Genomic DNA, 25,530 nt, shown 5'->3' on the forward strand with positions numbered 1-25,530 from the left:
ACTGGGCCGCCGCCATCTTGCGAGCGCCTCACATCCGGGTCCCGCCTCACATCCGGGGCCCCGCCCCGCCCAACCCCTTCGCCCGCCTTTTCCCGAGGGGCGGGGCTACGCCTGAGGAGGCGCGATCTCATTGGGTGGCGGGGTGCACGCTGTAAAGAAACGGGCCAATCAGAGAGGGAGAAGCGTGAGATGGGCGTCGCCGCTGGCCAATCAGCGACAGCGGACGGGGAAGGGCGGGAGGGAGGGGGAGGCGGGTAACGGGGGGGGCAAGATGGCGGCGCGGTGAGGTGAGAGGCCGGGGTCGGGGCTGGGGGGGTTGCAGGGCCGGGGAGGGGCTGGTACCGAGCCGGGGGGCGGCAGCGCCAACCGGGTGTCCCCCCCCACCCCCGGTCCCGGCGCTCCGGGCCCCCCCCAGCCCTTCCTCGGTGCTCCAGGCCCCCCCCGGCCTCCGTGCTCCAGGCCCCGGCGTCCAGGCCCCGGTCCCGGCGCTCCGGGTGCCTCTGTCCTCACCGCTCCAGGCCCCCCCCACCCCTTCCTCGGCGCTCCAGGCCCCCCCCACCCCTTCCTCGGCCCTCCAGGCCCCCCCCCCCGCCCCGTCCCCGGCGCTCCAGGCCCCCCCCCCCCAAACCCCCTCGGCGCTCCAGGCCCCCCCCACCCCTTCCTCGGCGCTCCAGGCCCCCCCCACCCCGTCCTCACCGCTCCAGGCCCCCCCACCCCTTCCTCGGCCCTCCAGGCCCCCCCCCCCCGCCCCGTCCCCGGTGCTCCAGGCCCCCCCAGCCCACCCCCCTCCGGTCTCGGTGCTCCAGACCCCCCCCCTCCCCGGTCTCGGCGCTCCAGGGCCCCCCCCATCCTCAGCGCCCTGGTCTCCGTACTCCAGGCCCCTGTCTCCGTGCTTCAGGCCCCCCCTGTCCTCAGTGCCCCGGTCTCGGCGCCCCAGGCCCCCCCCCGGTCTCGGCGCCCCAGGCCCCCCCCCCAGTCTCGGCGCCCCAGGCCCCCCCCCCAGTCTCGGTGCCCCAGGCCCCCCGCCCCGGTCTCCGTGCTCCAGGCCCCCCCTGTCCTCAGTGCTCCAGTCTCCGTGCTCCAGGCCCCTGTCCTCAGCGCTCCAGGCCCCGGTCTCCATGCCCCAGGCCCCTGGTCTCCGTGCTCCAGGCCCCCTGGTCTCCGTGCTCCAGGCCCCCCCCAGGTCTCCGTGCCCCAGGCCCCTGTCTCTGTGCTCCAGGCCCCTGTCCTCCATGCTCCAGGCCCCGGTCTCCGTGCTCCAGCCCTGTCTTGGCTCTCCAGGCCCCCCGGTCTCCATGCTCCAGGCCCTCCCTGTCCTCAGTGCCCCGGTCTCCGTGCTCCAGCCCTGGTCTCGGCTCTCCAGGCCCCTGTCCTCAGTGCTCCAGTCTCCGTGCTCCAGCCCTGGTCTTGGCTCTCCAGGCCCCCTGGTCTCCGTGCTCCAGGCCCCCCAGTCTCCGTGCTCCAGACCCTGAGGATGCCTCTCCACACTCTCCTGAAGGCTGCAGCCTCTCTGCGCAGCTGCGGTGAGCATCCCCCCTCATCCTTCCCCACTACTCCCCATCCCTTCCCAGTACCCCAGGGGCACCCCAAGCCCGCTCACCCCTTTCTTCCCCCACTCCCTTCTCCCTCTCTCCCTCCACAGCCGCCGGGCTTCTCCGCCCTCCCACCACTGGATCTTTCCCCTCCTCCCCCCAACAAGCCTCCTGGATGGCCACCCTGAACCAGATGCACCGCAAAGGCCGCCCCAAACCACCCCCCACCAAACTAGGAGCCACGTTCGGCCGCCCCCAGATCAAAGGGGTGGTGATCAAGAACTTGATCCGCAAGCCCAAGAAGCCCAACTCCGCCAACCGCAAGTGCGCCCGGGTGCGGCTGAGCACCGGCAGGGAGGTCGTGTGCTTCATCCCCGGGGAGGGCCACAACCTCCAGGAGCACCACGTGGTGCTGGTGCAGGGCGGGCGCACCCAGGACCTGCCCGGGGTGAAGTTGTGCGTCGTGCGGGGCAAGTACGACTGTGCCCACGTCCAGAAGAAGAAGTGAGGGGGGTGGGAAGGGGCTTGGGGTGAGGAGGGTGGGGGTGTTGGTTGGTTCAGTCCCCATTAAAGGTTGTTGGGGTGAAGGAGGAGGTTGTGGAGTGGTGGTGGTGGTGGTGATGGTGGTGGGATGGAGCTTGGGGTGAGGAGGGTTGGGGTGTTGGTTGGTTGAGTCCCCATTAAAGGTTGTTGGGGTGAAGGAGGAGGTTGTGGAGTGGTGGTGGTGGTGGGGTGGACCCTGGGGTGAGGAGGGTGTAGTGGTGGTGGTGGGGTGGACCCTGGGGTGAGGAGTGTGTGGTGGTGGTGGTGGGATGGAGCTTGGGGTGAGGAGGGTGGGGGTGTTGGTTGGCTGAACCCCCATTAAAGGTCATTGGGGGAGTGATGGTGGTGGGGTGATGGTCCTTGGGGTGAGGAGGGTGTGGGTGTTGGTTGGCTGAACCCCCATTAAAGGTGGTTGGGGGAGTGATGGTGGTGGTGGGATGGACCCTGTGGTGAGGAGTGTGGGGGTGTTGGTTGGCTGAGCCCCCATTAAAGGCCGTTGGGGGAGTGATGGTGGTGGTGGGGTGGAGCTTGGGGTGAGGAGGGTGTGGGTGTTGATTGGCTGAGCCCCAATTAAAGGTTGTTGGGGGGAGTGAAGAAGGTTGTGGAGTGGTGGTGGTGGGATGGATCCTGGGATGAAGAGTGTGTGGGTGTTGGTTGGCTGAGCCCCCATTAAAGGTGGTTGGGGGAGTCAAGGAGAAGGTGGTGGTGGTGGGATGGAGCTTGGGGTGAGGAGTGTGTGGGTGTTGGTTGGCTGAGCCCCAATTAAAGGTTGTTGGGGTGAAGGAGAAGGTTGTGGAGTGGTGATGGTGGTGGGGTGGACCCTGGGGTGAGGAGTGTGTAGTGGTGGTGGTGGTGGTGGTGGGATGGAGCTTGGGGTGGGGAGGGTGGGGGTGTTGGTTGGCTGAGCCCCAATTAAAGGTTGTTGGGGTGAAGGAGAAGGTTGTGGAGTGGTGGTGGGATGGGGCTTGGGGTGAGGAGGGTGGGGGTGTTGGTTGGTTGAGTCCCAATTAAAGGTTGTTGGGGTGAAGGAGGAGGTTGTGGAGTGGTGGTGGTGGTGGGATGGACCTTGGGGTGAGGAGGGTGGGGGTGTTGGTTGGCTGAACCCCCATTAAAGGTTGTTGGGGTGAAGGAGGAGGTTGTGGAGTGGTGGTGGTGGTGGTGGGGTGGACCCTGGGATGAAGAGTGTGTGGGTGTTGGTTGGCTGAGCCCCCATTAAAGGTGGTTGGGGGAGTGATGGTGGTGGTGGGATGGAGCTTGGGGTGAGGAGGGTGGGGGTGTTGGTTGGTTGAGCCCCAATTAAAGGTTGTTGGGGTGAAGGAGGAGGTTGTGGAGTGGTGGTGGTGGTGGGATGGACCCTGGGGTGAGGAGGGTGTGGGTGTTGGTTGGTTGAGTCCCCATTAAAGGTTGTTGGGGTGAAGGAGGAGGTTGTGGAGTGATGGTGGTGGTGGTGATGGTGGTGGGATGGAGCTTGGGGTGAGGAGGGTGGGGGTGTTGGTTGGCTGAACCCCCATTAAAGGTTGTTGGGGTGAAGGAGGAGGTTGTGGAGTGGTGGTGGTGGTGGTGGGGTGGACCCTGGGATGAAGAGTGTGTGGGTGTTGGTTGGCTGAGCCCCCATTAAAGGTGGTTGGGGGAGTGATGGTGGTGGTGGGATGGAGCTTGGGGTGAGGAGGGTGGGGGTGTTGGTTGGTTGAGCCCCAATTAAAGGTTGTTGGGGTGAAGGAGGAGGTTGTGGAGTGGTGGTGGTGGTGGGGTGGACCCTGGGGTGAGGAGGGTGTAGTGGTGGTGGTGGTGGGATGGACCCTGGGTGAGGAGGGTGGGGGTGTTGGTTGGTTGAGTCCCCATTAAAGGTTGTTGGGGTGAAGGAGAAGGTTGTGGAGTGGTGGTGGGATGGGGCTTGGGGTGAGGAAGGTGGGGGTGTTGAGTCGCTGAGTCCCCATTAAAGGTTGTTGGGGTGAAGGAGGAGGTTGTGGAGTGGTGGTGATGGTGGTGGGGTGGACCCTGGGATGAAGAGTGTGTGGGTGTTGGTTGGCTGAGCCCCCATTAAAGATCGTTGGGGGTTGTGGAGTGGTGGTGGTGGTGGGGTGGACCCTGGGGTGAGGAGGGTGTGGGTGTTGGTTGGTTGAGTCCCCATTAAAGGTTGTTGGGTGAAGGAGGAGGTTGTGGAGTGGTGGTGGTGGTGGATGGACCTTGGGGGGTGAGGAGGGTGGGGGTGTTGGTTGGCTGAACCCCCATTAAAGGTCATTGGGGAGTGATGGTGGTGGTGGGGTGGAGCTTGGGGTGAGGAGTGTGTAGGTGTTGATCGGCTGAACCCTCATTAAAGGTGTTTGGGGGTTGTGGAGTGGTGGTGGGATGGAGCTTGGGGTGAGGAAGGTGGGGGTGTTGAGTCACTGAGTCCCCATTAAAGGTTGTTGGGGTGAAGGAGGAGGTTGTGGAGTGGTGGTGGTGGTGGGATGGAGCTTGGGGTGAGGAGGGTGGGGGTGTTGGTTGGCTGAGCCCCCATTAAAGGTGGTTGGGGAGTGAAGGAGAAGGTTGTGGGGTGATGGGACGGGGGGAGCTGGGGGGTGGGCGCCTTCATTGCCCCCAAACCAAAGGGGTGGGAGATGAGGGGGTCAGGTGGAGCCTCTGTGGGGCAGGGGGAGCCCTGTGGGGCAGGCTCAGCCTACAGCAGTGGGGTGCAGGGGGGCTTTCCCCCCCCCCACTGCCCTCCTGGGGACAAGTGGTGCCAGCCCCTCACAGCCCCACTGCCCTGGGGACCCCACCCCTTGTGCCCCACATATTTCGGGGTCCCCCTTGTCCCCCCCCAGAGATCAGTAAATCCCGGCTTTGCCCTCAGCTGAGCTTCACCCAATTAGGGTGCTCGCCTAATTAAACACAGCCCAGTAATTAGGCTTAATTAAGGGGGGGAGGGGGGGTTATCCAGGCTGGATGCTGCCCCCCCCCCCCCCCCCCATCACCCCAATCCCACAGGACCCCCCCCTCCCCGCGCTCTTTATGCATATGAGCCTCAGCCTCACGACCAATCAGAAGCGGTTGTGGGCGGGGCTTCCCCAGCCCCTGTGGGAACCGCCTCCCCCCTCCCGTATGCAAATGACCTTCCCCATCCGCGCCGCTGATTGGACACAGCGGGAACCACACCCACTGGGCGGGGAGGCGGGGCCTTCCGCGAGGCCACGCCCCTCGACTCTTAGGCCACGCCCCCTCTGAAACCACGCCCCTTCCCCTCTAAGCACCCCGTCCTGAGGCCACGCCCCTTCCCCTCTAAGCACACGCCCTGAGCCCCCTCAGACCACGCCCCATCCTCTCTTAGACCACGCCCCCCTTAGGCCACGCCCCTCCTCTAAACACCCCATTCCCTGAGGCCACGCCCCCTCCCTCTTAGGCCACGCCCATCTTAAAGCCACGCCCCCAGCACACTCCGTCCCATGAAGCCACGCCCCTTTTCTCTCAGGCCACGCCCCCCAGCCGGAGGCGCTGCCCCCTCCCCTTTGAGGGCGCGCCCTGCCGCCAGGCCACGCCCCCTCCCTCTCCAGGCCACGCCCCCCTCCACTCCAGGCCACGCCCCTCCTCCCCTCCAGGCCACGCCCTCCGCCGCTGCCGCCGCCGCCGCCGCGCGCCGGCTGCGTGCCGCTCTCGCGCCGCTGGCTGCCCCGGGATTGGCCCGTGCCCGCGCGCCGCCGGGTGAGAGACCCCCCCGCGACCTTCCCGCGCCGCCTCAGTCTCCCCCGGGGCGCCGGGGGAGACGGTTGGGGAGGGGGGGGTGCTGCTGCCGCCGCCGCCTTCCTGTCAGGGCGGGCCCCGCGCTCGGGGCCTTTTCGGGACGGGTTTTGAGGCCTGGTGGGAGCGGGCGGGAGGGTCCCCGCAGGCCGCCCTGTTTCTTCCCCCCCGCCGCTTCCTGCCCCCCGCGGGACGCTGCCGGGAGTTGTAGTTCCCACGGCGGGCCTGAGGCCTGGTGGGAGCGGGGGGGGGGCTGGGGGGGCTGGGGGGCGTGTGGGGCCCGGGGGGGCTGGGCGGGGCGTGTGGGGGCTGAAGGGTGGGGGCCTGGGGGGCTGAGGGGGTGGGAGGTTTGGGGGGGGCGTGTGGGGCCTGGGGGGGCTGGGGGGGGTGTGTGGGGCCTGGGGGGCCTGAGGAATTGGGAGGCCTGGGGGGGCTTGAGGGGGGCGTGTGGGGCCTGGGGGGGCTGGGCGGGGCGTGTGGGGCCTGGGGGGCTGAGGGGGCGGGAGGCCTGGGGGGGGCTTGAGGGGGCGTGTGGCGCTTGGGTGGGGGTCTGGGGGGCCTGGGGGCTGAGGGGGTGGGAGGCCTGGGGGGCCTTGAGGGGGACGTGTAGGGCCTGAAGCCTGGGGGCTGAAGGGGTGGGAGGCCTGGGGGGTGTGGGTGGGGCCTGGGGGGGCTGAGGGGGTGGGAGGCCTGGGGGGCCTGAGGGGGGCGTGTGGGGCCTGAAGCCTGGGGGGGCTTGAGGGGGGCATGTGGGGCCTGGGGGGCCTGAGGGGGTGGGAGGCCTGGGGGGGCTTGAGGGGGGCGTGTGGGGCCTGAAGCTTGGGGGCTGAGGGGGTGGGAGGTCTTGGGGGGGGCCTGGGGGGGCTGAGGGGGTGGGAGGTCTGGGGGGGGGGCCTGAGGGGGTGGAAGGTCTGGGGGGGGTCCTGGGGGGGGGGCTGAGGGGGCCGTATGGGGTCTGGGGAGCTTTATGGGGCCTGGGGGGCATAATGTGGGGGGTGGGGAATTGGGTGGGGGGCTGTGAGGCTCCTGGGGGGGTTATGAGACTTGGGGTGGGGGGAGGGGGGGGTATGATGCCTGGGGGTGCCCCATGAAGACCCCCTCACAGGGGTTGGGGTCCCTGAGGGAAGAGCTGCCACTGCCCCCCCAACCCCATCCCAGACCCCTTTATTTTGGGGGTGGGGGCTGTTTCTGGCCAGGGGGCAACGTGAAGGCTCCACCCCAGCCCCTGCCGTGGGGAGCAGATAATGGGAAGGGAGGGGGTGGGGGGGTGTTGGGACCCCCTGTACCCCCTTGACCCTCCCTCTGTTCCCCCCTCAGCGCTCGCCCGGGGACCCCGAAATCCCAGGGGCTGCAGCTGCCTTACTCACTGCAGGTAACTCCTCAACACCCCCCACCCCTGCTCCCCCCTTTTCCCCCCCCAGGGCTTGGGGAAGGGGTAGGGGGAGATTTTGGGGTGCACCAGGGCTGGAGAAACCAGGAGGATTGGGGGGGGACGGGGTTAGGGGGGGAGGAATCAAGACCAAAGGTAGCCACACCCCCCACCCAACCCCAACCCCACCCCCCCACCCAACCCCAACCCCACCCCACAGGAGTTTCCTCCTGGGTGTATTAAGGTTCAACTTAGTTCCGCCTCCTGAATCCCCCTTAAAAAGGGGTTTAATGGGATTATATTTTATAAAACAGCAAAAAACACCCTCAAACCCCCTCTAGACCCCCCCTAAAGTTAACCCCCCCCAACAGGGTGACTCTGTGCCCCCTCCCCAAGCCCAGCCCAGGTTGTCCAGGCGCAGCCGCCGGCGGGATTATTCCCTTTGTCCCCTGGATAAACAGGATTTGGTTGAGCCTGGGAGGGGCTGGGGGAGGAGGAGGAGGAGGAGGAAGAGGAGGGGCAGAGGGGAGGAAGGAGCCCCCCCCCACAACCCCCCCCAGGGCTTTTCCTTCCCTTCAAACCGGGTTTAAACCCCAATTGGCACCGGGAGGGGAGGGGAACAGGTGCCACGTCGGCAGGACCTCTGGCTGTGCCCCTGCTCTGCCAGGGGGGGTAATTAGTGATTAATTAGTAATTAATAAGAATTCGTGGTAATTAACAGGAATTAACAGCCAAGCCCCCTCCCCCAGCCTCACAAACCCTCCTCCCCACCCCAATTAACCCCCCCTCAGCTATTACACAAACCCAGAGAGGATGAGGGGCTGGGATGGGGGGTGTTTGGGGTCCCCCAAATCCCCACCCCACACTCTGTGGGGGAGGTGATAATTAATAAGAATTCATGGTAATTAACAGGAATTAACAGCCAAGCCCCCTCCCCCAGCCTCACAAACCCTCCCCACCCCAATTAACCCCCCCCTCAGCTATTACACAAGCCCAGAGAGGATGAGGGGCTGGGATGGGGGGTGTTTGGGGTCCCCCAAATCCCCACCCCACACTCTGGGGGGAGGTGGGCGGGGTAATAATTAATAAGAATTCATGGTAATTAACAGCCAAGCCCCCTCCCCCAGCCTCACAAACCCTCCTCCCCACCCCAATTAACCCCCCCCTCAGCTATTACACAAGCTAAGAGAGGATGAGGGGCTGGGATGGGGGGTGTTTGGGGTCCCCCAAATCCCCACCCCACACTCTGTGGGGGAGGGGTGATAATTAATAACAATTCATGGTAATTAACAGGAATTAACAGCCAAGCCCCCTCCCCCAGCCTCACAAACCCTCCTCCCCACCCCAATTAACCCCCCCCTCAGCTATTACACAAGCCCAGAGAGGATGAGGGGCTGGGATGGGGGGTGTTGGGGGGTGTTTGGGGTCCCCCAAATCCCCACCCCACACTCTGTGGGGAGATGGGGGGGGGTGCAGACACCACAATCCCCCCTCTCCCCTTCCCAAAACCCCAACCCTGCTCCCCTCTCAGCTGGGATCACCCCCTTCCCTGGGGCTTTTCTCTTCCTTCCCTTCTCCTGAATTTTCTGGGTCCTTAATTAAATCCCCCGGCGCTGAACTTGCCTCGTCCTGACCTATTTGTGAGGCCGGAGCCCAGGCTGTTGGCTAACGAAGCGCTGCTAATTGAGGAGCTTCGTTAGCGCCCTGGGTTTGGAGGGGGGGGGGTGTTAGTTGGGAATTGGGAGGGGGGGGAAAAAGGGGGTGGGGGGCAGAGATTTTGGGGTGAGACCCCCTCCATCGCCTCCCCTCCCCAACCCCTCTCACCCCCCTTATTAATTACACCCCTGAAATACTTAATTTATCTTAATTGTTTGGCTGGTAACGAGCCTGGTGGCACCTCTGGGTTTATTTTGAGGGGGGGGAAGGGGGGTAAAGGTGCTGGGGGGGGGGACACACAGACCCGGGGTGGCTCCGGCACGTCCCTGCTTGTCGCTCTCCCCCGTTGTTTGTGTTTCAGGATCGAGGTGAGGGGGGTTTTGGGGTTGATTTAGCAGGTTTTGGGGTTGATTTGGGGGTTTTGGGGTTGATTTAGCAGGTTTTAGGGTTGATTGGGGAGGGTTTGGGGTTGATTTAGGGGGGGTTGGGGTTGATTTGGGGGTTTTGGGGTTGATTGGGGAGGGTTTTGGGGTTGGTTTGGGGGTTTTGGGGTTGATTTAGGGGGGGTTGGGGTTGATTTAGGGGGTTTTGGGGTTGATTGGGGAGGGTTTTGGGGTTGGTTTGGGGGTTTGGGGTTGATTTAGGGGGGGTTGGGGTTGATTGGGGGGGCTTTGGGGTTGATTTGGGGGGTTTGGGGTTGATTTAGCAGGTTTTGGGTTGATTTGGGGGGTGTTGGGTTGATTTGGGGGTTTTGGGGTTGATTTAGCAGGTTTTGGGTTGATTTGGGGGTTTTAGGGTTGATTTAGGGGGTTTTGGGGTTGATTGGGGAGGGTTTTGGGGTTCATTGGGGATTTTGGGTTTCATTTGGGGGTTTTGGGGTTGATTTGAGGGGGTTTTGGGGTTGATTTGGGGGGGGTTAGGGTTGATTTAGCAGGTTTTGGGGTTGATTGGGCAGGGTGTTGGGGTTCATTGGTGATTTTGGGGTTGATTTGGGGGGGGTTAGGGTTGATTTAGCAGGTTTTGGGGTTGATTTGGGGGGATTTGGGCTGATTGGGGGGGGTTTGGTGACTGCTCCCCTCTCCTCTCCCTTTCCAGGCTCTTCAGTGGGTCCCTGGGGGGGGTTGAGGTGGGAACCCCCCGAATCCCTCCCGATTCTCCCTTTTAACCCAGAATTCTTCATCTGGGACCCAGAGGATACTGGGAACCCTGGAGGAGACTCTTCTTCCTCACCCTGTTCTCTGGTAAGGAGCTCCCGTCCCTCCTCTTCATCACCGAGGAGCTCCTGTCCCTCCTCTTCATCACCGAGGAGCTCCTGGTCCTTCCTCTTCATCACTGAGGAGCTCCTGGTCCCTCCTCTTCATCACTGAGGACCTCCTGGTCCTTCCTCTTCATCACTGAGGAGCTCCTGTCCCTCCTCTTCATCGGGAAGGAGCTCCTGGTCCCTCCTCTTCATCACCGAGGAGCTCCTGTCCCTCCTCTTCATCACTGAGGACCTCCTGGTCCTTCCTCTTCATCACTGAGGAGCTCCTGGTCCCTCCTCTTCACCACCGAGGAGCTCCTGGTCCCTCCTCTTCATCACCGAGGACCTCCTGGTCCTTCCTCTTCATCACCGAGGAGCTCCTGGTCCCTCCTCTTCATCACCGAGGACCTCCTGGTCCTTCCTCTTCATCACCGAGGACCTCCTGGTCCCTCCTCTTCATCACTGAGGACCTCCTGGTCCCTCCTCTTCATCACTGAGGAGCTCCTGGTCCCTCCTCTTCATCACTGAGGAGCTCCTGGTCCCTCCTCTTCATCACTGAGGAGCTCCTGGTCCCTCCTCTTCATCACTGAGGAGCTCCTGGTCCCTCCTCTTCATCGGGAAGGCGCTCTTCCTCCCTCCTCTTCCTCCCTCCTCTTCCTCCCTCCTCTTCCTCCCTCCTCTTCCTCCCTCCTCTTCCTCCCTCCTCTTCCTCCCTCCTCTTCCTCCCTCCTCTTCCTCCCTCCTCTTCCTCCCTCCTCTTCCTCCCTCCTCTTCCTCCCTCCTCTTCCTCCCTCCTCTTCCTCCCGGCCGCGGATCCCGCCGATCCCTCCGGGCCAGGATTACGCCTCCCCCGACGCCTCCCCCAACCAGCCCTGGCACAGGAGGAGGAGGAGGAGGAGGAAGAAATGGGAATGGAACTGGGGAACGGGGCCAAATCCAGGGGGAACGGGAGGGATTCCACAGGGCGGGGCCGGGCTTAACGAGCTGCTTAACGAGCTGCCTGGTTTGGGTAATAATTAACCCAAATATCCCGGTGTTCTGGTCAGTCCCATCCCCAGGATCCCTGGGATCTCCACCTGGGAGCGTTGCCCTGGGGAGCGCCGGGCAAGTAGGAATCTGTTGGGTGGTTGTGGCTGTGTTGAAAGGAGCTTTTCAGTTAATTAGTGTTAATTAAGGCTGCCTTCGTCAGGTAGAAAGCGCCGGGAGATGGATTTGCTCCGGGATCGGGCGGGTTATCCCCTTTCCCCTTCCCCCTCCCCCCCCACTTTTCCCTCATTACCCCCCAGAAAATGGGATCAGGGATCATTTGGCTTTAATCAGCCTTTAATTAAGCACCTCTTGGCTTAATTACTCTGCTAATTTCTTGGCTGGGTTGGGTTTAGTCCTGGCTGGATGTGGATGTTGGACTCCGGTGCGTCCCTGACCCCATTGCTCCCCCTGATTGATCCATCCCTGATTGATTGATCCCTGATTGATCCCGGGAGGCTCGTGGGATGATCGATTGATCGATCCATTGATCCCTGGATCGATCCTTTCCTGGGGTGGGGGGGGAGTTGGAGGTGGGGGGGGGCACCTCTTGGCAAGGAGCCCCTGAATTTTGGGGTGATTCCCAGGTGGTTTCGGGGCTCAGCCAGGAGGCTCCTCGTTACCCCTTTTAATTAGGGATGGGGCTCCCTCCCTGGCTGGGGAAGAGTTAAAACTCATCAGCTCTTAATTTATCAAGAGCCCCTGGTTAATAATTAAAACCTCCCTCCCTTCCCCCTCCCTCGTTAGCTGGGATGGGCTGGGCCTGGGGCGCGTCCCAGCTGCGGCTCTGGGATTGGGCTGAAAAACCCCATTTTGGGGAAAAAGGATTGATTTTGGGGGGAGGGGGGGCCCTTTGAGCCTTTTCCCTGCTTAATTACCCCAAATTAACGAGCCTCAGGATCCTGTAGGAGGATTTGGGGGGGGAAAGGGGGGGGAAGGGGGGTGCCGGGGTTCTTCCCGGTGCCGCCGGCTCGTCCCGGCGCAGCCAATAGCCCAAATTAACACTAATTAATCTCCCAGGCTCAGGGGCTGCTCTTGTTTAGGGAGGAGGGGGTGTGGGGGGGGTCCTTCCTTAAGGAGATTCCCTCATGGATCGATTCCCCCTCCCCAAATCCCCCCCTGGGCTGGGTGTTGGTGCTTCCCCATCCTTTGGTTTTGGGAAGGGGGGGGATGAGGGAGGAGCATCCCGGGAGCTCCGGCGCGTCAGTCGGGGGCTGTTGGGAGGGGATTAAGGGGGATTATTCCAAATCCGGGATCCTGGAATTCTCCTCCCTCGGGCTCAGGATGGGCTGGAAAAGCAGCAGCATCCTCCTCATCCTCCTCATCCTCCTCCCACCCGTTCCTGCCCGGCACAGGGTGTTCCTCCACCGCTCCTCCAGGAACACCCGCTCCCCGCTCGTTAGGCTGCGCTTAATTAAGGCTTCAGGTGTTGGTTTAACAGCCCCTGGGAACAGATGCCAGAGCGGGGCGATTAGCGGGGATTTCGGTAGCGCCGGGTGACGCCGACGGAGACGGATCAACAGCCGGCGAGGCCTGAGGAGCCTCAAGGGATACAACCCAACGTAGTCCAGAGCACCTCAAGGGATACAACCCAACGTGGGTCAAGACCCCCTGAGGAACCCCAATGGATACAACTCAACGTGGTTCAAGACTCCCTGAGGAGCCTCAGTGGATACAACTCAATGTGGTTCCAGACCACTTCAATGGATACAACTCAACGAGGTTCCAGAGCACCTCAAGGGATACAACCCAGCGAGGTTCCAGACCACCTCAGTGGATACAACCCAACATGGGTCAAGACCCCCTGAGGAACCTCAATGGATACAACCCAACGTGGCTCAAGACCCCCTGAGGAACCTCAGTGGATACAACTCAACGTGGTTCCAGAGCACCTCAAGGGATACAACCCAACGTGGTTCAAGACCCCCTGAGGAACCCCAATGGATACAACCCACCGTGGGTTAAGACCCTTTGAGGAACCTCAATGGATACAACTCAACTTGGCTCAAGACCCCCTGAGGAACCTCAGTGGATACAACCCAACGTGGTTCAAGACCCCCTGAGGAACCTCAGTGGATACAACCCAACGTAGTCCAGACCACCTCAATGGATACAACCCAATGTGGCTCAAGACCCCCTGAGGAACCTCAGTGGATACAACTCAACGTGGTTCCAGACCACCTCAATGGATACAACCCAACGTAGTTCAAGATCACCCCAGAAGCCTCAGTGGGGATGATCAGAGGGGGCTGGAACCCCTCTGCTGGGAGGGTTTGGGGTTGGTGGGCCCGGAGAGCAGCTCCTGGTGGATCCCTGGTGGGATCCTGGCGCTCGTGGGGCCGGGGCCCGTTATGGTGGGACAAGGGGAACGAGTTTCGGGCTGGAGTTGGAAGCAGCACCGGCGCCATTGCCGGGATGTCACCATCATTCCCCCCCGGAAACAACCCCGCGGCGTTTCCTTCCTCCTCTGACCTTCTCCTCTTCTTCCTCTCTGCAGGATGGAGGCGGCTCCGCGCCCGGCGTGAGCGCCGGCGCCGGCGCCAGCCATGCGGCAGAGGCGCTGCCGGCCCGCGCTCCTCCCTCGGCTCTCCCTGGCCGGCAGCGGGGCGGCAGCGAGCGACGCCATCCCGGCGCGCCGGCGGCGATGAGCGGCTCCGTCCCCCTGCCCCGGCTCGGTTCCGTCGCCGGACCATGAGCTCCCACCTCCGTTCCCAGCGGCACGACGGCGCCGATTCCGAAGGCTGCCCGCCGGCCTTCTGGGCTCAGAATGGCAGCGTGCCGACGGCGGGGACGGAACCCCCGCGCCTGGCACCCACCACCCCCGCCGTGCCCAAAATGGGGGTGCGCGCCCGCATCGCCGACTGGCCCCCTAAGAGGGACACCGCCAAGGAGCCCCCAGCCGGCCCCGGGCCGTGCCGGGACGCGGCGGTTAACCGGGACGCCGCTTCCAGCCGGAGCATCCCCGGCGGGCAGCAACCCCTCACCGGCGTTTCGGGCTTCAAAGCCCTTCACCGCCTGGCGCGGCGGCGCTCCAAGGACGTGGAGTTCCAGGAGGGGTGGCCCCCTCGTTCCCCGGCCAGGGGGTTGGCGCCGCTTCGGCACCGGAGCAGCAGCGAGGTGACGCTGAGCGAATGCGACCCGGAGGAGCCGGCGGATCCGCGGGGGCTGAAACTGGGAGGAGGAGCCGGGCTGTTCCGGGAGTACGGCAGCACCTCCTCCATCGACGTGCAGGGCATCTCCGAGCAGAGCTTCTTCGACATGCTCAACGAGTTCCGCACCAGGAAGCCCGACCGGAGAGCCGCTACCCCGGAGCGGCTGGGAGACGCCGGATTCCCACCGGGATCATACCCCGGGATCAAACCGGACGGTCGGAACGGAACCCGGGACGAACCGACCCCCCAACCTAAAGAGAAGCCCCGCAGGAGGTACCCCAAAGCCGACACCGGCGCCGAATCCATCTTCAAGAAGCTCCGGAGCGGCCGGAACGAGGGGGAAACGGGGAAGGAGGCGGATGAGCCGCGAGCGCCGGAGCCGGGCAAGGCGTGGGTGTGCCAGAAGAGCTTCGCCCACTACGACGTGCAGAGCATGCTCTTCGACCTCAACGCCGCCGCCGCCAGCCGCGCCGCCGTCGCCCAGCGCCGCAACACCACCACCGGCGCTTCGGCCGCCTCGGCCGCCACGGCGCGTGCCCTGGGGGGTTTCGGCGGGTCGGACCCGGCGTTCGCCAGCACCGAGGATCTCAACTCCAAGGAGAACCTGGAGCACGACCCGGGGGACAACACCAGCAACGAGCTGCTCCTCAGCTGCCCCCACTTCCGCAACGAGATCGGCGGCGGCGCCGAACGCAACGTCAGCTTCTCCAGAGCCTCCGCGGGGTCCCCGGGGGTCCCGGTGGCTGAGGAAGGGGGTTTCCTTGAACCCACCCTCGACCTGCGACCCACCAACGCCGGGGTCTCGGTGTTGGAGGTCCCCAAAGAGCTCCAGAGGAACCCCAACCGCCTCAAGCACTACAGCGTGGAGCACGTGGACCTGGGCGCCCGCTACTACCGGGACCATTTCCACGGCAAAGGTGGGTGTTTCCCCCCCTCCCTGGGTGTTTTTGGGGGGGTGGGCGCCCCCCAAGCTCCTCCCTGCTCCCCAAAAAAGGGGTACAACCCGCTCCAAAAGCCTCCCCCCTCCCCAAAATCCTCCCTCCAGAGGGTGGGGCCATCGCTGGGGTACCCCCAGCTCCGTCCCGCTGCCTTTTAGGGGCCTGGGAGGGATAATCCCCCCTCCCCAAACTGTCCCCCCTCCCCAAAAAACTGCCCTCCCCCCCCCCTCCCCCTCCTCTTCCAGAGCACTCGAACTACTTTGGGGTGGATGAGAAGCTGGGCCCGGTCGCCGTCAGCATCAAGCGGGAGAAGCTGGAGGACCACAAGGACCACGGCCCCCAGTACCAGTACCGGATCATCTTCCGCACCAGCGAGGTACCGGCCCCTGGGGGACAGTCAACCAGTGCCAAACTGGGAGGGGGTGGGGGGGGGGAAACTCCCCTGGCAGAGGGAACGTTGGATGCTTCACTGTCCTCCCTCCCTTCCCCTTTGCTTCCTCCCTCCCTCTTGGCTCCCTCCCTCCCTCCTTGCTTCCTCCCTCCCTCCCTCCTTGCTTCCTCCCTCCCTCCCTCCTTGCTTCCTCCCTCCCTTCCCCTTGGCTTCCTCCCTCCCTCCTTGCTTCCTCCCTCCCTCCCTCCTTGCTTCCTCCCTCCCTCCCTCCTTGCTTCCTCCCTCCCTCCCTCCTTGCTTCCTCGCTTCCTCCCTCCCTCCCTCCCTCCTCGCTTCCTCCCTCCCTCCCTCCCTCCTCGCTTCCTCCCTCCCTCCCTCCCTCCCTCCCTCCCTCCCTCCCTCCCTCCCTCCCTCCCTCCTCGCTTCCTCCCTCCCTCCCTCCTCGCTTCCTCCCTCCCTCCCTCCTCGCTTCCTCCCTCCCTCCCTCCTCGCTTCCTCCCTCCCTCCCTCCTCGCTCCCTCCCTCCCTCCCTCTTGGCTCCCTCCCTCCCTCTTGGCTCCCTCCCTCCCTCTTGGCTCCCTCCCTTCCTTCCCCTTTGCTTTCTCCCTCCCTCCCTCTCCCCCTCCTTCTTGGCTCCCTCCTTGCTCCCTCCCTCCTTCTTGGCTCCCTCCTTGCTCCCTCCCTCCTTCTTGGCTCCCTCCTTGCTCCCTCCCTCCTTCTTGGCTCCCTCCTTGCTCCCTCCCTCCCTCTTTGCTCCCTCCCTCCCTCTTTGCTCCCTCCCTCTCCCTCTTTGCTCCCTCCCTCTCCCTCTTTGCTCCCTCCCTCTCCCTCTTTGCTCCCTCCCTCTCCCTCTTTGCTCCCTCCCTCTCCCTCTTTGCTCCCTCCCTCTCCCTCTTTGCTCCCTCCCTCTCCCTCTTGGCTCCCTCCCTCCCTCTTGGCTCCCTCCCTCTCTCCCTCCCTCTTGGCTCCCTCCCTCTTTGCTCCCTCCCTCTCCCTCTTGGCTCCCTCCCTCCCTCTCGGCTCCCTCCCCCTGACCCCGTGTCCCTCCCAGCTGGTCACCCTGCGCGGCTCCATCCTGGAGGACGCCACCCCCACGGCCACCAAGGCGGGGACGCTGCGGGGTCTCCCCCTGCGGGACGCCCTGGAGTACGTGGTGCCCGAGCTCAACATCCAGTGTCTGCGCCTGGCCCTCAGCACCCCCAAGGTCACCGACCAGCTGCTCAAGCTGGACGAGCAGGGGGTGAGCTGGGGACGTGGGGCGAGACCCTCCCCCCTCCTCCTCCTCCCTTCCCCCTTCATCCTCCCCTCCCTCCTTCCCCTTCATCCTCCCCTCCCTCCTTCCCCCTTCATCCTCCCCTCCCTCCTTCCCCCTTCATCCTCCCCTCCCTCCTTCCCCCTTCATCCTCCCCTCCCTCCTTCCCCCTTCATCCGCCCCTCCCTCCTTCCCCCTTCATCCGCCCCTCCCTCCTTCCCCCTTCATCCGCCCCTCCCTCCTTCCCCCTTCATCCTCATCCTCCCCTCCCCCCTTCATCCTCGTCCTCCCCTCCCTCCTCCCCTCCCTCCTCCCCTCCCTCCTTCCCCCCTCCCTCCATCCTCCCTCCATCCTCCCTCCCTCCCTCCCTCCCTCCCTCCCTCCCTCCCTCCCTCCCTCCCTCCCTCCCTCCCTCCCTCCCTCCCTCCCTCCCTCCCTCCCTCCCTCCCTCCCTCCCTCCCTCCCTTCCCTTCCTTCCCTCCCTTCCCTCCCTTCCCTCCCTTCCCTCCCTTCCCTCCCTTCCCTCCCTCCCTCCCTCCTTCCCCCCCTCCCTCCCCCCTCCCTCCCTCCCTCCCCCCTCCCTCCCTCCCTCCATCCTCTTCCTCCCCCCAGCTCTGCCGGAGGCACAAGGTGGGGATCCTGTACTGCAAAGCCGGGCAGAGCTCGGAGGAGGAGATGTACAACAACGAGGAGGCCGGGCCCCCCTTGGAGGAGTTCCTGTCCCTGCTGGGGGAGAAGGTCTGCCTGAAATCCTTCAGCAAGTACGCTGCCCAGCTGGACACCAAGAGTGAGTGCTGGGAGGAGACCCCCCCCCAACCCTGGAGACCCCCACCCACCCTGGAGACCCCACACACACCCTGGAGACCCCCACCCACCCCTCCTCACCCCACCACCTCGTCTCTTCCCCTCCCCACAGCCGACTCCACGGGCACCCACTCGCTCTACACCACCTACCAGGACTATGAGATCATGTTCCACGTCTCCACCATGCTCCCCTACACCCCCAACAACCGCCAGCAGGTACCACCCCCACCCCCTGGCTGCAACCCCGCGCCGGGCTGGGCTTCTCCAGCCTTCCCCCAGCCTTTAAGGACCCACCCAACCCCACCCCCACGCCCCCCTGCTCCTCCCTGGTTCCTGCAGCTCCTGAGGAAGAGGCACATCGGCAACGACATCGTCACCATCATCTTCCAAGAGCCCGGGGCGCTGCCCTTCACCCCCCAGAACATCCGCTCCCACTTCCAGCACGTCTTCATCATCGTCCGCGCCCACAACCCCTGCACCGACAGCGTCTCCTACAGGTGAGACCCCTGGCTCAGCCCACCCAGGGCTTGGTGTCGGGTCCAGAACTGTTGAATATCTCCAGTGATGAGGGAGCAGCGTCCACCCTCAGCCAGTACCTGATGCTCCAGAGCTGGGAGGAGTGGGTGACAGGCAGGAACACTGTGTCCTGAGTGAGACCTGGTCAGGCTGGAGAGCTGGGCAGGGAGAGACCAGATGAGGTTCAACAGAAGCAAGTGGAGAGTCTGGCCCCTGGGAGGGAATAACTGCTGGGATCAGGACAGGCTGGGGATGAGGAGCTGGTGGAGAAGGACCTGGGGGTCCTGCTGGGTGACGGGGTGGCCACGAGCCAGCAGTGTGCCCAAGGAGGCCAGTGGGATCCTGGGAGCATCAGGAGGAGTGTGGGCAGCAGGTGACAGGAGGGGATCCTCCCCTCTGCTCTGCCCTGCTCAGGCCCCACCTGGAGTGTTGTGTCCAGTTCTGGGCTCCCTGGGATGAAAGGGACAGGGATCTCCTGGAGAGAGTCCAGAGGAGGGTGTGGAGATGCTGAAGGGCCTGGAGCATCTCCCCTGGGAGGAAAGGCTGAGGGAGCTGGGGCTGTTCAGCCTGGAGAGAAGAAGGTTAAGAGGGGATCTGATCAATGGGGATCAAGAGCTGAAGGGTGGGACACAGAGGGATGTGTCCAGCCTCTTCTCAGTGGCTGTGGGGACAGGACAAGGGGCGATGGGCTCAAGTTGGGGACAGGACAAGGGTTGATGGGCTCAAGTTGGGGACAGGACAAGGGTTGATGGGCTCAAGCTGGGGACAGGACAAGGGGCGATGGGCTCAAGTTGGGGACGGGACAAGGGGCGATGGGCTCAAGTTGGGGACGGGACAAGGGGCGATGGGCTCAAGTTGGGGACAGGACAAGGGGCGATGGGCTCAAGTTGAGGACAGGACAAGGGGCGATGGGCTCAAGTTGGGGACAGGACAAGGGTTGATGGGCTCAAGTTGGGGACAGGACAAGGGTTGATGGGCTCAAGTTGGGGACAGGACAAGGGGCGATGGGCTCAAGTTGGGGACAGGACAAGGGGTGATGGGCTCAAGTTGAGGACAGGACAAGGGGCGATGGGCTCAAGTTGGGGACAGGACAAGGGGTGATGGGGCTCAAGTTGGGGACGCGACAAGGGGCGATGGGCTCAAGTTGGAGTTCCCCACCAATCTGGGGAAGAACTTCCTCCCAGTGAGGCTGAGGGAACCCTGGGCCAGGCTGCCCAGGGGGGTGTGGAGCCTCCTTCTCTGGGGATATCCCAGCCCCTGTCCCAGGGACCCTGCTTGGGCAGCGGGTGACACCCCACGAGCTCTTCTGGTCCCTCCCAACCCCGTGATTCTCTGGATTCCCCCCGATTCCTCTACCCTGGAGTAACACAACCCCCAAATCCTCATTTTCCCCCCCAAGCGTGGCCGTCACCCGGTCCAAAGACGTCCCCCCCTTCGGCCCCCCCATCCCCAACGGCGTCACCTTCCGCAAGTCCCACGTCTTCCGCGACTTCCTGCTGGCCAAGGCCATCAACGCCGAGAACGCCGCCCACAAGTCGGCCAAGTTCCGCGCCATGGCCACGCGGACGCGCCGCGAGTACCTGCGCGACCTGGCCGAGAACTGCGTCACCGGCACCCCCATCGACTCGGGCCCCAAGTTCAACCTCATCTCCTTGGCTTCCAAAAGGAAAGAGAAAACCAAAGCCCGCGCCGGGGCCGAGCAGCACAGCGCCGGGGCCATCGCCTGGCGCCTCCGCGCCCAGGACTTCGCCCGCGGGGTGGAGATCCCCTGCGCCTTGGGGATCTCCAACGAGTTCCTGGTGCTGCTGGACCTGGGGGCCAAGGAAGTGGTGTTCAACTGCTTCTGCGGCGACGTCATCGGCTGGACCGCCGACGCCGACGCCCTCAAGATCTTCTACGGCCGAGGGGACCACGTCTGCGTCCGGGCGGGAGAGGGGGGACCCGAGGACATCAGGGAGATCGTGCAGAGGTTGAAGGTCAGGGGCTGGCTCAGCGCTGGGGGGGGGGATGGACCAGCCCCGCTGGGGGGGATGGACCGGCCCTGCTGGGGGGGATGGACCGGCCCCGCTGGGGGGGATGGACCGGCCCCTCTGGGGGGGGATGGACCGGCCCCTCTGGGTGATGGTTGAGGGGGGGCGGGGGGGAGGGTCTGGTGGGACATGGTGGTGGGTTGGGGTTGGGGGGAGAGGATTTGAGGGGTGTGACCTCACTGACCTCTGGCCTTCCCGCCTTCCCTCCTTCCTTCCTGCCTCCCTCCCTCCCTCCCTCCTGCTTCCCTTTCCTCCCTCCCTCCTTCCTTCCTGCTTCCCTTTTCTCCCTCCTTCCTTTCCGCCTCCCCTCCCTCCCTCCTTCCCGCCTCCCTCCCTCCCTCCCTCCCTCCCTCCCTCCTCCCTCCCTCCCTCCCTCCCCTCCCTCCCTCCCTCCCTCCCTCCCTCCCTCCCTCCCTCCCTCCCTCCCTCCTCCCTCTCTCCTCCCTCCCTCCTCCCTCTCTCCTCCCTCCCTCCTCCCTCTCTCCTCCCTCCCTCCTCCCTCTCTCCTCCCTCCTCCCTCTCTCCTCCCTCCCTCCCTCCCTCCCTCCTCCCTCTCTCCTCCCTCCCTCCTCCCTCCCTCCTCCCTCTCTCCTCCCTCCCTCCTCCCTCTCTCCTCCCTCCCTCCTCCCTCTCTCCTCCCTCCTCCCTCTCTCCTCCCTCCTCCCTCTCTCCTCCCTCCTCCCTCTCTCCTCCCTCCCTCCCTCTCTCCTCCCTCCCTCCCTCTCTCCTCCCTCCCTCCCTCCCTCCCCCTCATCCCCAGGTGATGACCGAGGGCTGCGAGACGGTGGACATGACGCTGCGGCGGAACGGGCTGGGCCAGCTGGGTTTCCACGTGAAGTACGACGGCACCGTGGCCGAGGTGGAGGACTACGGCTTCGCCTGGCAGGCCGGGCTGCGCCAGGGCAGCCGCCTGGTGGAGATCTGCAAGGTGGCCGTGGTCACCCTCAGCCACGAGCAGATGATCGACCTGCTCCGCACCTCCGTCACCGTCAAGGTGGTCATCATCCCCCCCCACGAGGACGGGGCCCCTCGCAGGTGGGTCCTTAACCCCCCCACTACCCCCCTTCTTTCCCCTCTGAGCCAGGCTGGGGGAGGGGAGACGGGCTCGTTAGTGGTCGCACCGCTAACGAAGGCGCCGCCTCACCGGGGAGCTGGGGCTGGGTTGGGTTCAACAACCCCCCCTGGTGCCGTTTGGTCACCGGGAGGTTTCCAGGGGCTGGGTTGGGTTCATCAACCCCCCAGGTGCCATTTGGTCACTGGGTGGTATCTCAGGGGCTGGGGCTGGGTTAAACCCCCCCCTTCACCCCGGTGCAGTTTGGTCACCGGGGAGCTGGGGCTGGGTTGGGTTCAACAACCCCCCTGGTGCCGTTTGGTCACCGGGAGGTTTCCAGGGGCTGGGTTGGGTTCTACAACCCCCCTGGTGCCGTTTGGTCACCAGGAGGTTTCCCAGGGGCTGGGTTGGGTTCAACAACCCCCCCTGGTGCCGTTTGGGCACTGGGTGGTTTCCCAGGGGCTGGGGCTGGGTTAAATCCCCCCCGATCCCGGTGCCATTTGGTCACCGGGTGGTTTCCCAGGGGCTGGGTTGGGTTCAACAACCCCCCTGGTACCGTTTGGTCACCAGGAGGTTTCCCAGGGGCTGGGTTGGGTTCAACAACCCCCCTGGTACCGTTTGGTCACCAGGAGGTTTCCCAGGGGCTGGGTTGGGTTCTACAACCCCCCAGGTGCTGTTCGGGCACCGGGTGGTTTCCAGGGGCTGGGTTGGGTTCAACAACCCCCCCTGGTGCCATTTGGGCACCGGGTGGTTTCCCAGGGGCTGGGGCTGGGTTAAACCCCCCCCAACCCCGGTGCCGTTTGGGCACTGGGTGGTTTCCAGGGGCTGGGTTGGGTTCAACAACCCCCCCGGTGCCGTTTGGTCACCAGGAGGTTTCCCAGGGGCTGGGTTGGGTTCAACAACCCCCCCTGGTGCCGTTTGGTCACCAGGAGGTTTCCCAGGGGCTGGGTTAAACCCCCCTCCTGGTGCCATTTGGTCACTGGGTGGTCTCCCAGGGGCTGGGTTGAGTTAAACCCCCCAACACCGGTGCCGTTTGGTCACCGGGAGGTTTCCAGGGGCTGGGTTGGGTTCAACAACCCCCCCTGGTGCCGTTTGGGCACCAGGAGGTTTTCCAGGGGCTGGGTTGGGTTCAACAACCCCCCCTGGTGCCGTTTGGGCACTGGGTGGTTTCCCAGGGGCTGGGGCTGGGTTAAATCCCCCCCGATCCCGGTGCCATTTGGTCACCGGGTGGTTTCCCAGGGGCTGGGTTGGGTTCTACAACCCCCCTGGTGCCGTTTGGTCACCAGGAGGTTTCCCAGGGGCTGGGTTGGGTTCAACAACCCCCCCTGGTGCCGTTTGGGCACTGGGTGGTTTCCCAGGGGCTGGGGCTGGGTTAAATCCCCCCCGATCCCGGTGCCATTTGGTCACCGGGTGGTTTCCCAGGGGCTGGGTTGGGTTCAACAACCCCCCTGGTACCGTTTGGTCACCAGGAGGTTTCCCAGGGGCTGGGTTGGGTTCAACAACCCCCCTGGTACCGTTTGGTCACCAGGAGGTTTCCCAGGGGCTGGGTTGGGTTCTACAACCCCCCAGGTGCTGTTCGGGCACCGGGTGGTTTCCAGGGGCTGGGTTGGGTTCAACAACCCCCCCTGGTGCCATTTGGGCACCGGGTGGTTTCCCAGGGGCTGGGGCTGGGTTAAACCCCCCACCCCGGTGCTGTTCGGTCATGGGGTGGTTTCCAGGGGCTGGGTTGGGTTCAACAACCCCCCCTGGTGCCATTTGGGCACCGGGTGGTTTCCCAGGGGCTGGGGCTGGGTTAAACCCCCCCCAACCCCGGTGCCGTTTGGGCACTGGGTGGTTTCCAGGGGCTGGGTTGGGTTCAACAACCCCCCCGGTGCCGTTTGGTCACCAGGAGGTTTCCCAGGGGCTGGGTTAAACCCCCCTCCTGGTGCCATTTGGTCACCAGGTGGTTTCCCAGGGGCTGGGGCTGGGTTAAACCCCCCACCCCGGTGCTGTTCGGTCATGGGGTGGTTTCCAGGGGCTGGGTTGGGTTCAACAACCCCTCTGGTGCCGTTTGGTCACTGGGTGGTTTCCCAGGGGCTGGGTTGGGTTCAACAACCCCCCTGGTGCCATTTGGTCACCGAGTGGTTTCCCAGGGGCTGGGCTGAGTCCTTGGAGCTGAACACGGAGCAGCCCAAGGGGGACCCGGAGACGCTACCGGCGGGATACCGGCCGCCGTACCGCAGCAACGCCGGCTGGCAGTGGAGCGGCCCCGCCTCGCACAACACCAGCCCAGGGGGGAAATGGGGGGCTGAGCCAACCCCCCCGGGCCACACCGTGGGGAGAACCACCAAACCACCCCACGTGTCCTACCGGGACCCGCAGCCGGCGCACGGCAAGAGGTGAGGATGAGGATGGAGGGACGCGGCGACGCAGCCGGCTCCGACCCCGCGGCGTGCGGCCCCTTCCTCCTCCTCCGGGGAGCCATCACACCCCCTTTTCCCCCCCACCCCAGGCCCGTCAGCTTCCCCGAAACCCCACACCCCACCTCATCCTCGCCGGCGGGGACGGAGAGGGCTCAGCCGTACCGCCAACCTTCCGGCAGCTTCTCGGCGCCGGGCGCCGGCGCCGCCGCCTACGCCCGCTACAAACCCTCACCTGAGCGGTGGGTGCTGGTCAGGGGCACCTTTCGGGGGTCCCAGGGGTGTTTTTTGGGGGGGGGGTTAAAGAGCTGACCCCCTCTTTGGCAGGTACGGGGCTCAGCAGCGGCCGGCGCTGCCCCTGGAGCCGCACGACGGCCCCTCCAGCGGCGACTCCTCGTGCGGGGGGCTCAGCAGCCACGAGGGCACCATGGAGCGGCACCGAGCGGGTACGCGGCGCCCACCCGCCCCCAGGGGGCTTGGGGGGTGGGGGGGATGCCTGTGGTCCCAGGTGGATGCTCCCGGTCCCTCCAGGGATGCTCCCGGTCCCTACTGGGATGCTCCTGGTCCCGTACAGATGCTCCTGGTCCTGTACAGATGCTCCCAGTCCCTACTGGGATGCCTGTGGTCCCTCCAGGGATGCTCCTGGTCCCATACAGATGCTCCCAGTCCTTACTGGGATGCTCCTGGTCCCGTACAGATGCTCCCAGTCCCCACTGGGATACTCCTTGTCCTGTATGTATGCTCCCAGTCCCTACTGGGTTGCTCCCAGTCCCTACTGGGATACTCCTTGTCCTGTATGTATGCTCCCAGTCCCTCCAGGGATGCTCCCAGTCCCTACTGGGATACTCCTTGTCCTGTGTGGATGCTCCCAATCCCTACTGGGATGCTCCTGGTTCCATACAGATGCTCCCAGTCCCTACTGGGATGCCTGTGGTCCTTCCAGAGATGCTCCTGGTCCCTCCAGGGCTGCTCCCAGTCCCTACCGGCATGCTCCCAATCCCTACTGGGATGCTCCTGGTTCCATACAGATGCTCCCAGTCCCTACTGGGATGCCTGTGGTCCTTCCAGAGATGCTCCTGGTCCCTCCAGGGCTGCTCTCGGTCCCTCCAGGGATGTTCCCAGTCCCTCCAGGGATGCTCCCAGTCCTTACTGGGATGCTCCTGGACCCGTACAGATGCTCCCAGTCCCTACTGGGATGCTCCTCGTCCCGTATAGATGCTCCCAGTCCCTACTGGGATGCCTATGGTCCCTCCAGGGCTGCTCCTGGTCCCTCCAGAGCTGGTCCCAGTCCCTACTGGGCTGCCCATGGTCTCTCCAGGGATACTCCTGGTCCCATATGGATGCTCCCAGTCCCTCAGGGATGCTCCCAGTCCTTCTGGGGCTGGTCCCAGTCCCTCCAGGGGTGCTCCCAGTCCCTCCAGGGATGCTCCCAGTCCCTCAGGGATGCTCCCAGTCCCTCTGGGGCTGGTCCCAGTCCCTACTGGGATGCTCCCAGTCCCTCCGGGGCTGGTCCCAGTCCCTCTCCAGTGACACCCTGCGGTGGGGACTCGTTCCAGAGCCGCTGTGGCACGTCCCGGCGCAGTCCCGGTTACCGGGCGGCGGCAGCAAGCGCCCCGGCAGGCAGGAGCCCACGGGCAAGGACTCCCCCAGCCGCCACCCCAAGGTGAGGGGCTGCTGCACCCCAAAAACACCCCCCCCTTTTCCTCCCCCTTTTCCTCCCCTTTTCCTCCCCTTTTCCTCCCCCGCTTCCTCCCCCGCTTCCTCCCCCGCTTCCTCCCCCGTTTCCTCCCCCGTTTCCTCCCCCGCTTCCTCCCCCGTTTCCTCCCCCGTTTCCTCCCCCGTTTCCTCCCCCGCTTCCTCCCCCGCTTCCTCCCCCGCTTCCTCCCCCGCTTCCTCCCCCGCTTCCTCCCCCGCTTC

The 25,530-nt window shown here is 64.7% G+C and overlaps 2 protein-coding genes across 2 annotated transcripts; both read left to right on the forward strand.

Moving 5' to 3' along the window:
• The first annotated feature begins 258 nt into the window (after positions 1–258).
• MRPS12 (mitochondrial ribosomal protein S12) lies at positions 259–2,044 on the forward strand. The gene is made up of 4 exons (XM_084281038.1): positions 259–287; positions 1,242–1,369; positions 1,452–1,523; positions 1,643–2,044. The coding sequence occupies exons 3-4, from the start codon at positions 1,475–1,477 to the stop codon at positions 2,038–2,040; spliced, it is 447 nt and encodes a 148-aa protein (XP_084137164.1). The 5' UTR covers positions 259–287; positions 1,242–1,369; positions 1,452–1,474; the 3' UTR covers positions 2,041–2,044.
• An 11,727-nt stretch (positions 2,045–13,771) lies between these two features.
• LOC311204639 (signal-induced proliferation-associated 1-like protein 3) lies at positions 13,772–25,276 on the forward strand (the record flags this gene model as incomplete). Its single annotated transcript, XM_084281039.1, has 12 exons — positions 13,772–15,149; positions 15,416–15,546; positions 16,613–16,801; positions 17,426–17,600; positions 17,730–17,833; positions 17,957–18,114; positions 19,533–20,109; positions 20,924–21,198; positions 23,347–23,592; positions 23,706–23,855; positions 23,941–24,059; positions 25,170–25,276. Coding segments are annotated over 12 exons (3,609 nt in total), but the record flags the coding sequence as incomplete, so codon positions are not given.
• Between the last annotated feature and the right edge of the window lie 254 nt (positions 25,277–25,530).

The sequence above is a fragment of the Gallinula chloropus genome (genome assembly GCF_964237585.1).
Source record: "Gallinula chloropus genome assembly, contig: HAP1_SCAFFOLD_591, whole genome shotgun sequence".
Taxonomy (NCBI): domain Eukaryota; kingdom Metazoa; phylum Chordata; class Aves; order Gruiformes; family Rallidae; genus Gallinula; species Gallinula chloropus.

Excerpts from the sequence above, each read along its gene's own strand:
- MRPS12 (XM_084281038.1), top strand. The coding sequence starts at position 1,475 with ATGCCTCTCCACACTCTCCTGAAGGCTGCAGCCTCTCTGCGCAGCTGC. Across the intron at positions 1,524-1,642 it reads AGCCTCTCTGCGCAGCTGCG|CCGCCGGGCTTCTCCGCCCT; the intron begins GTGAGCATCCCC and ends CTCCCTCCACAG.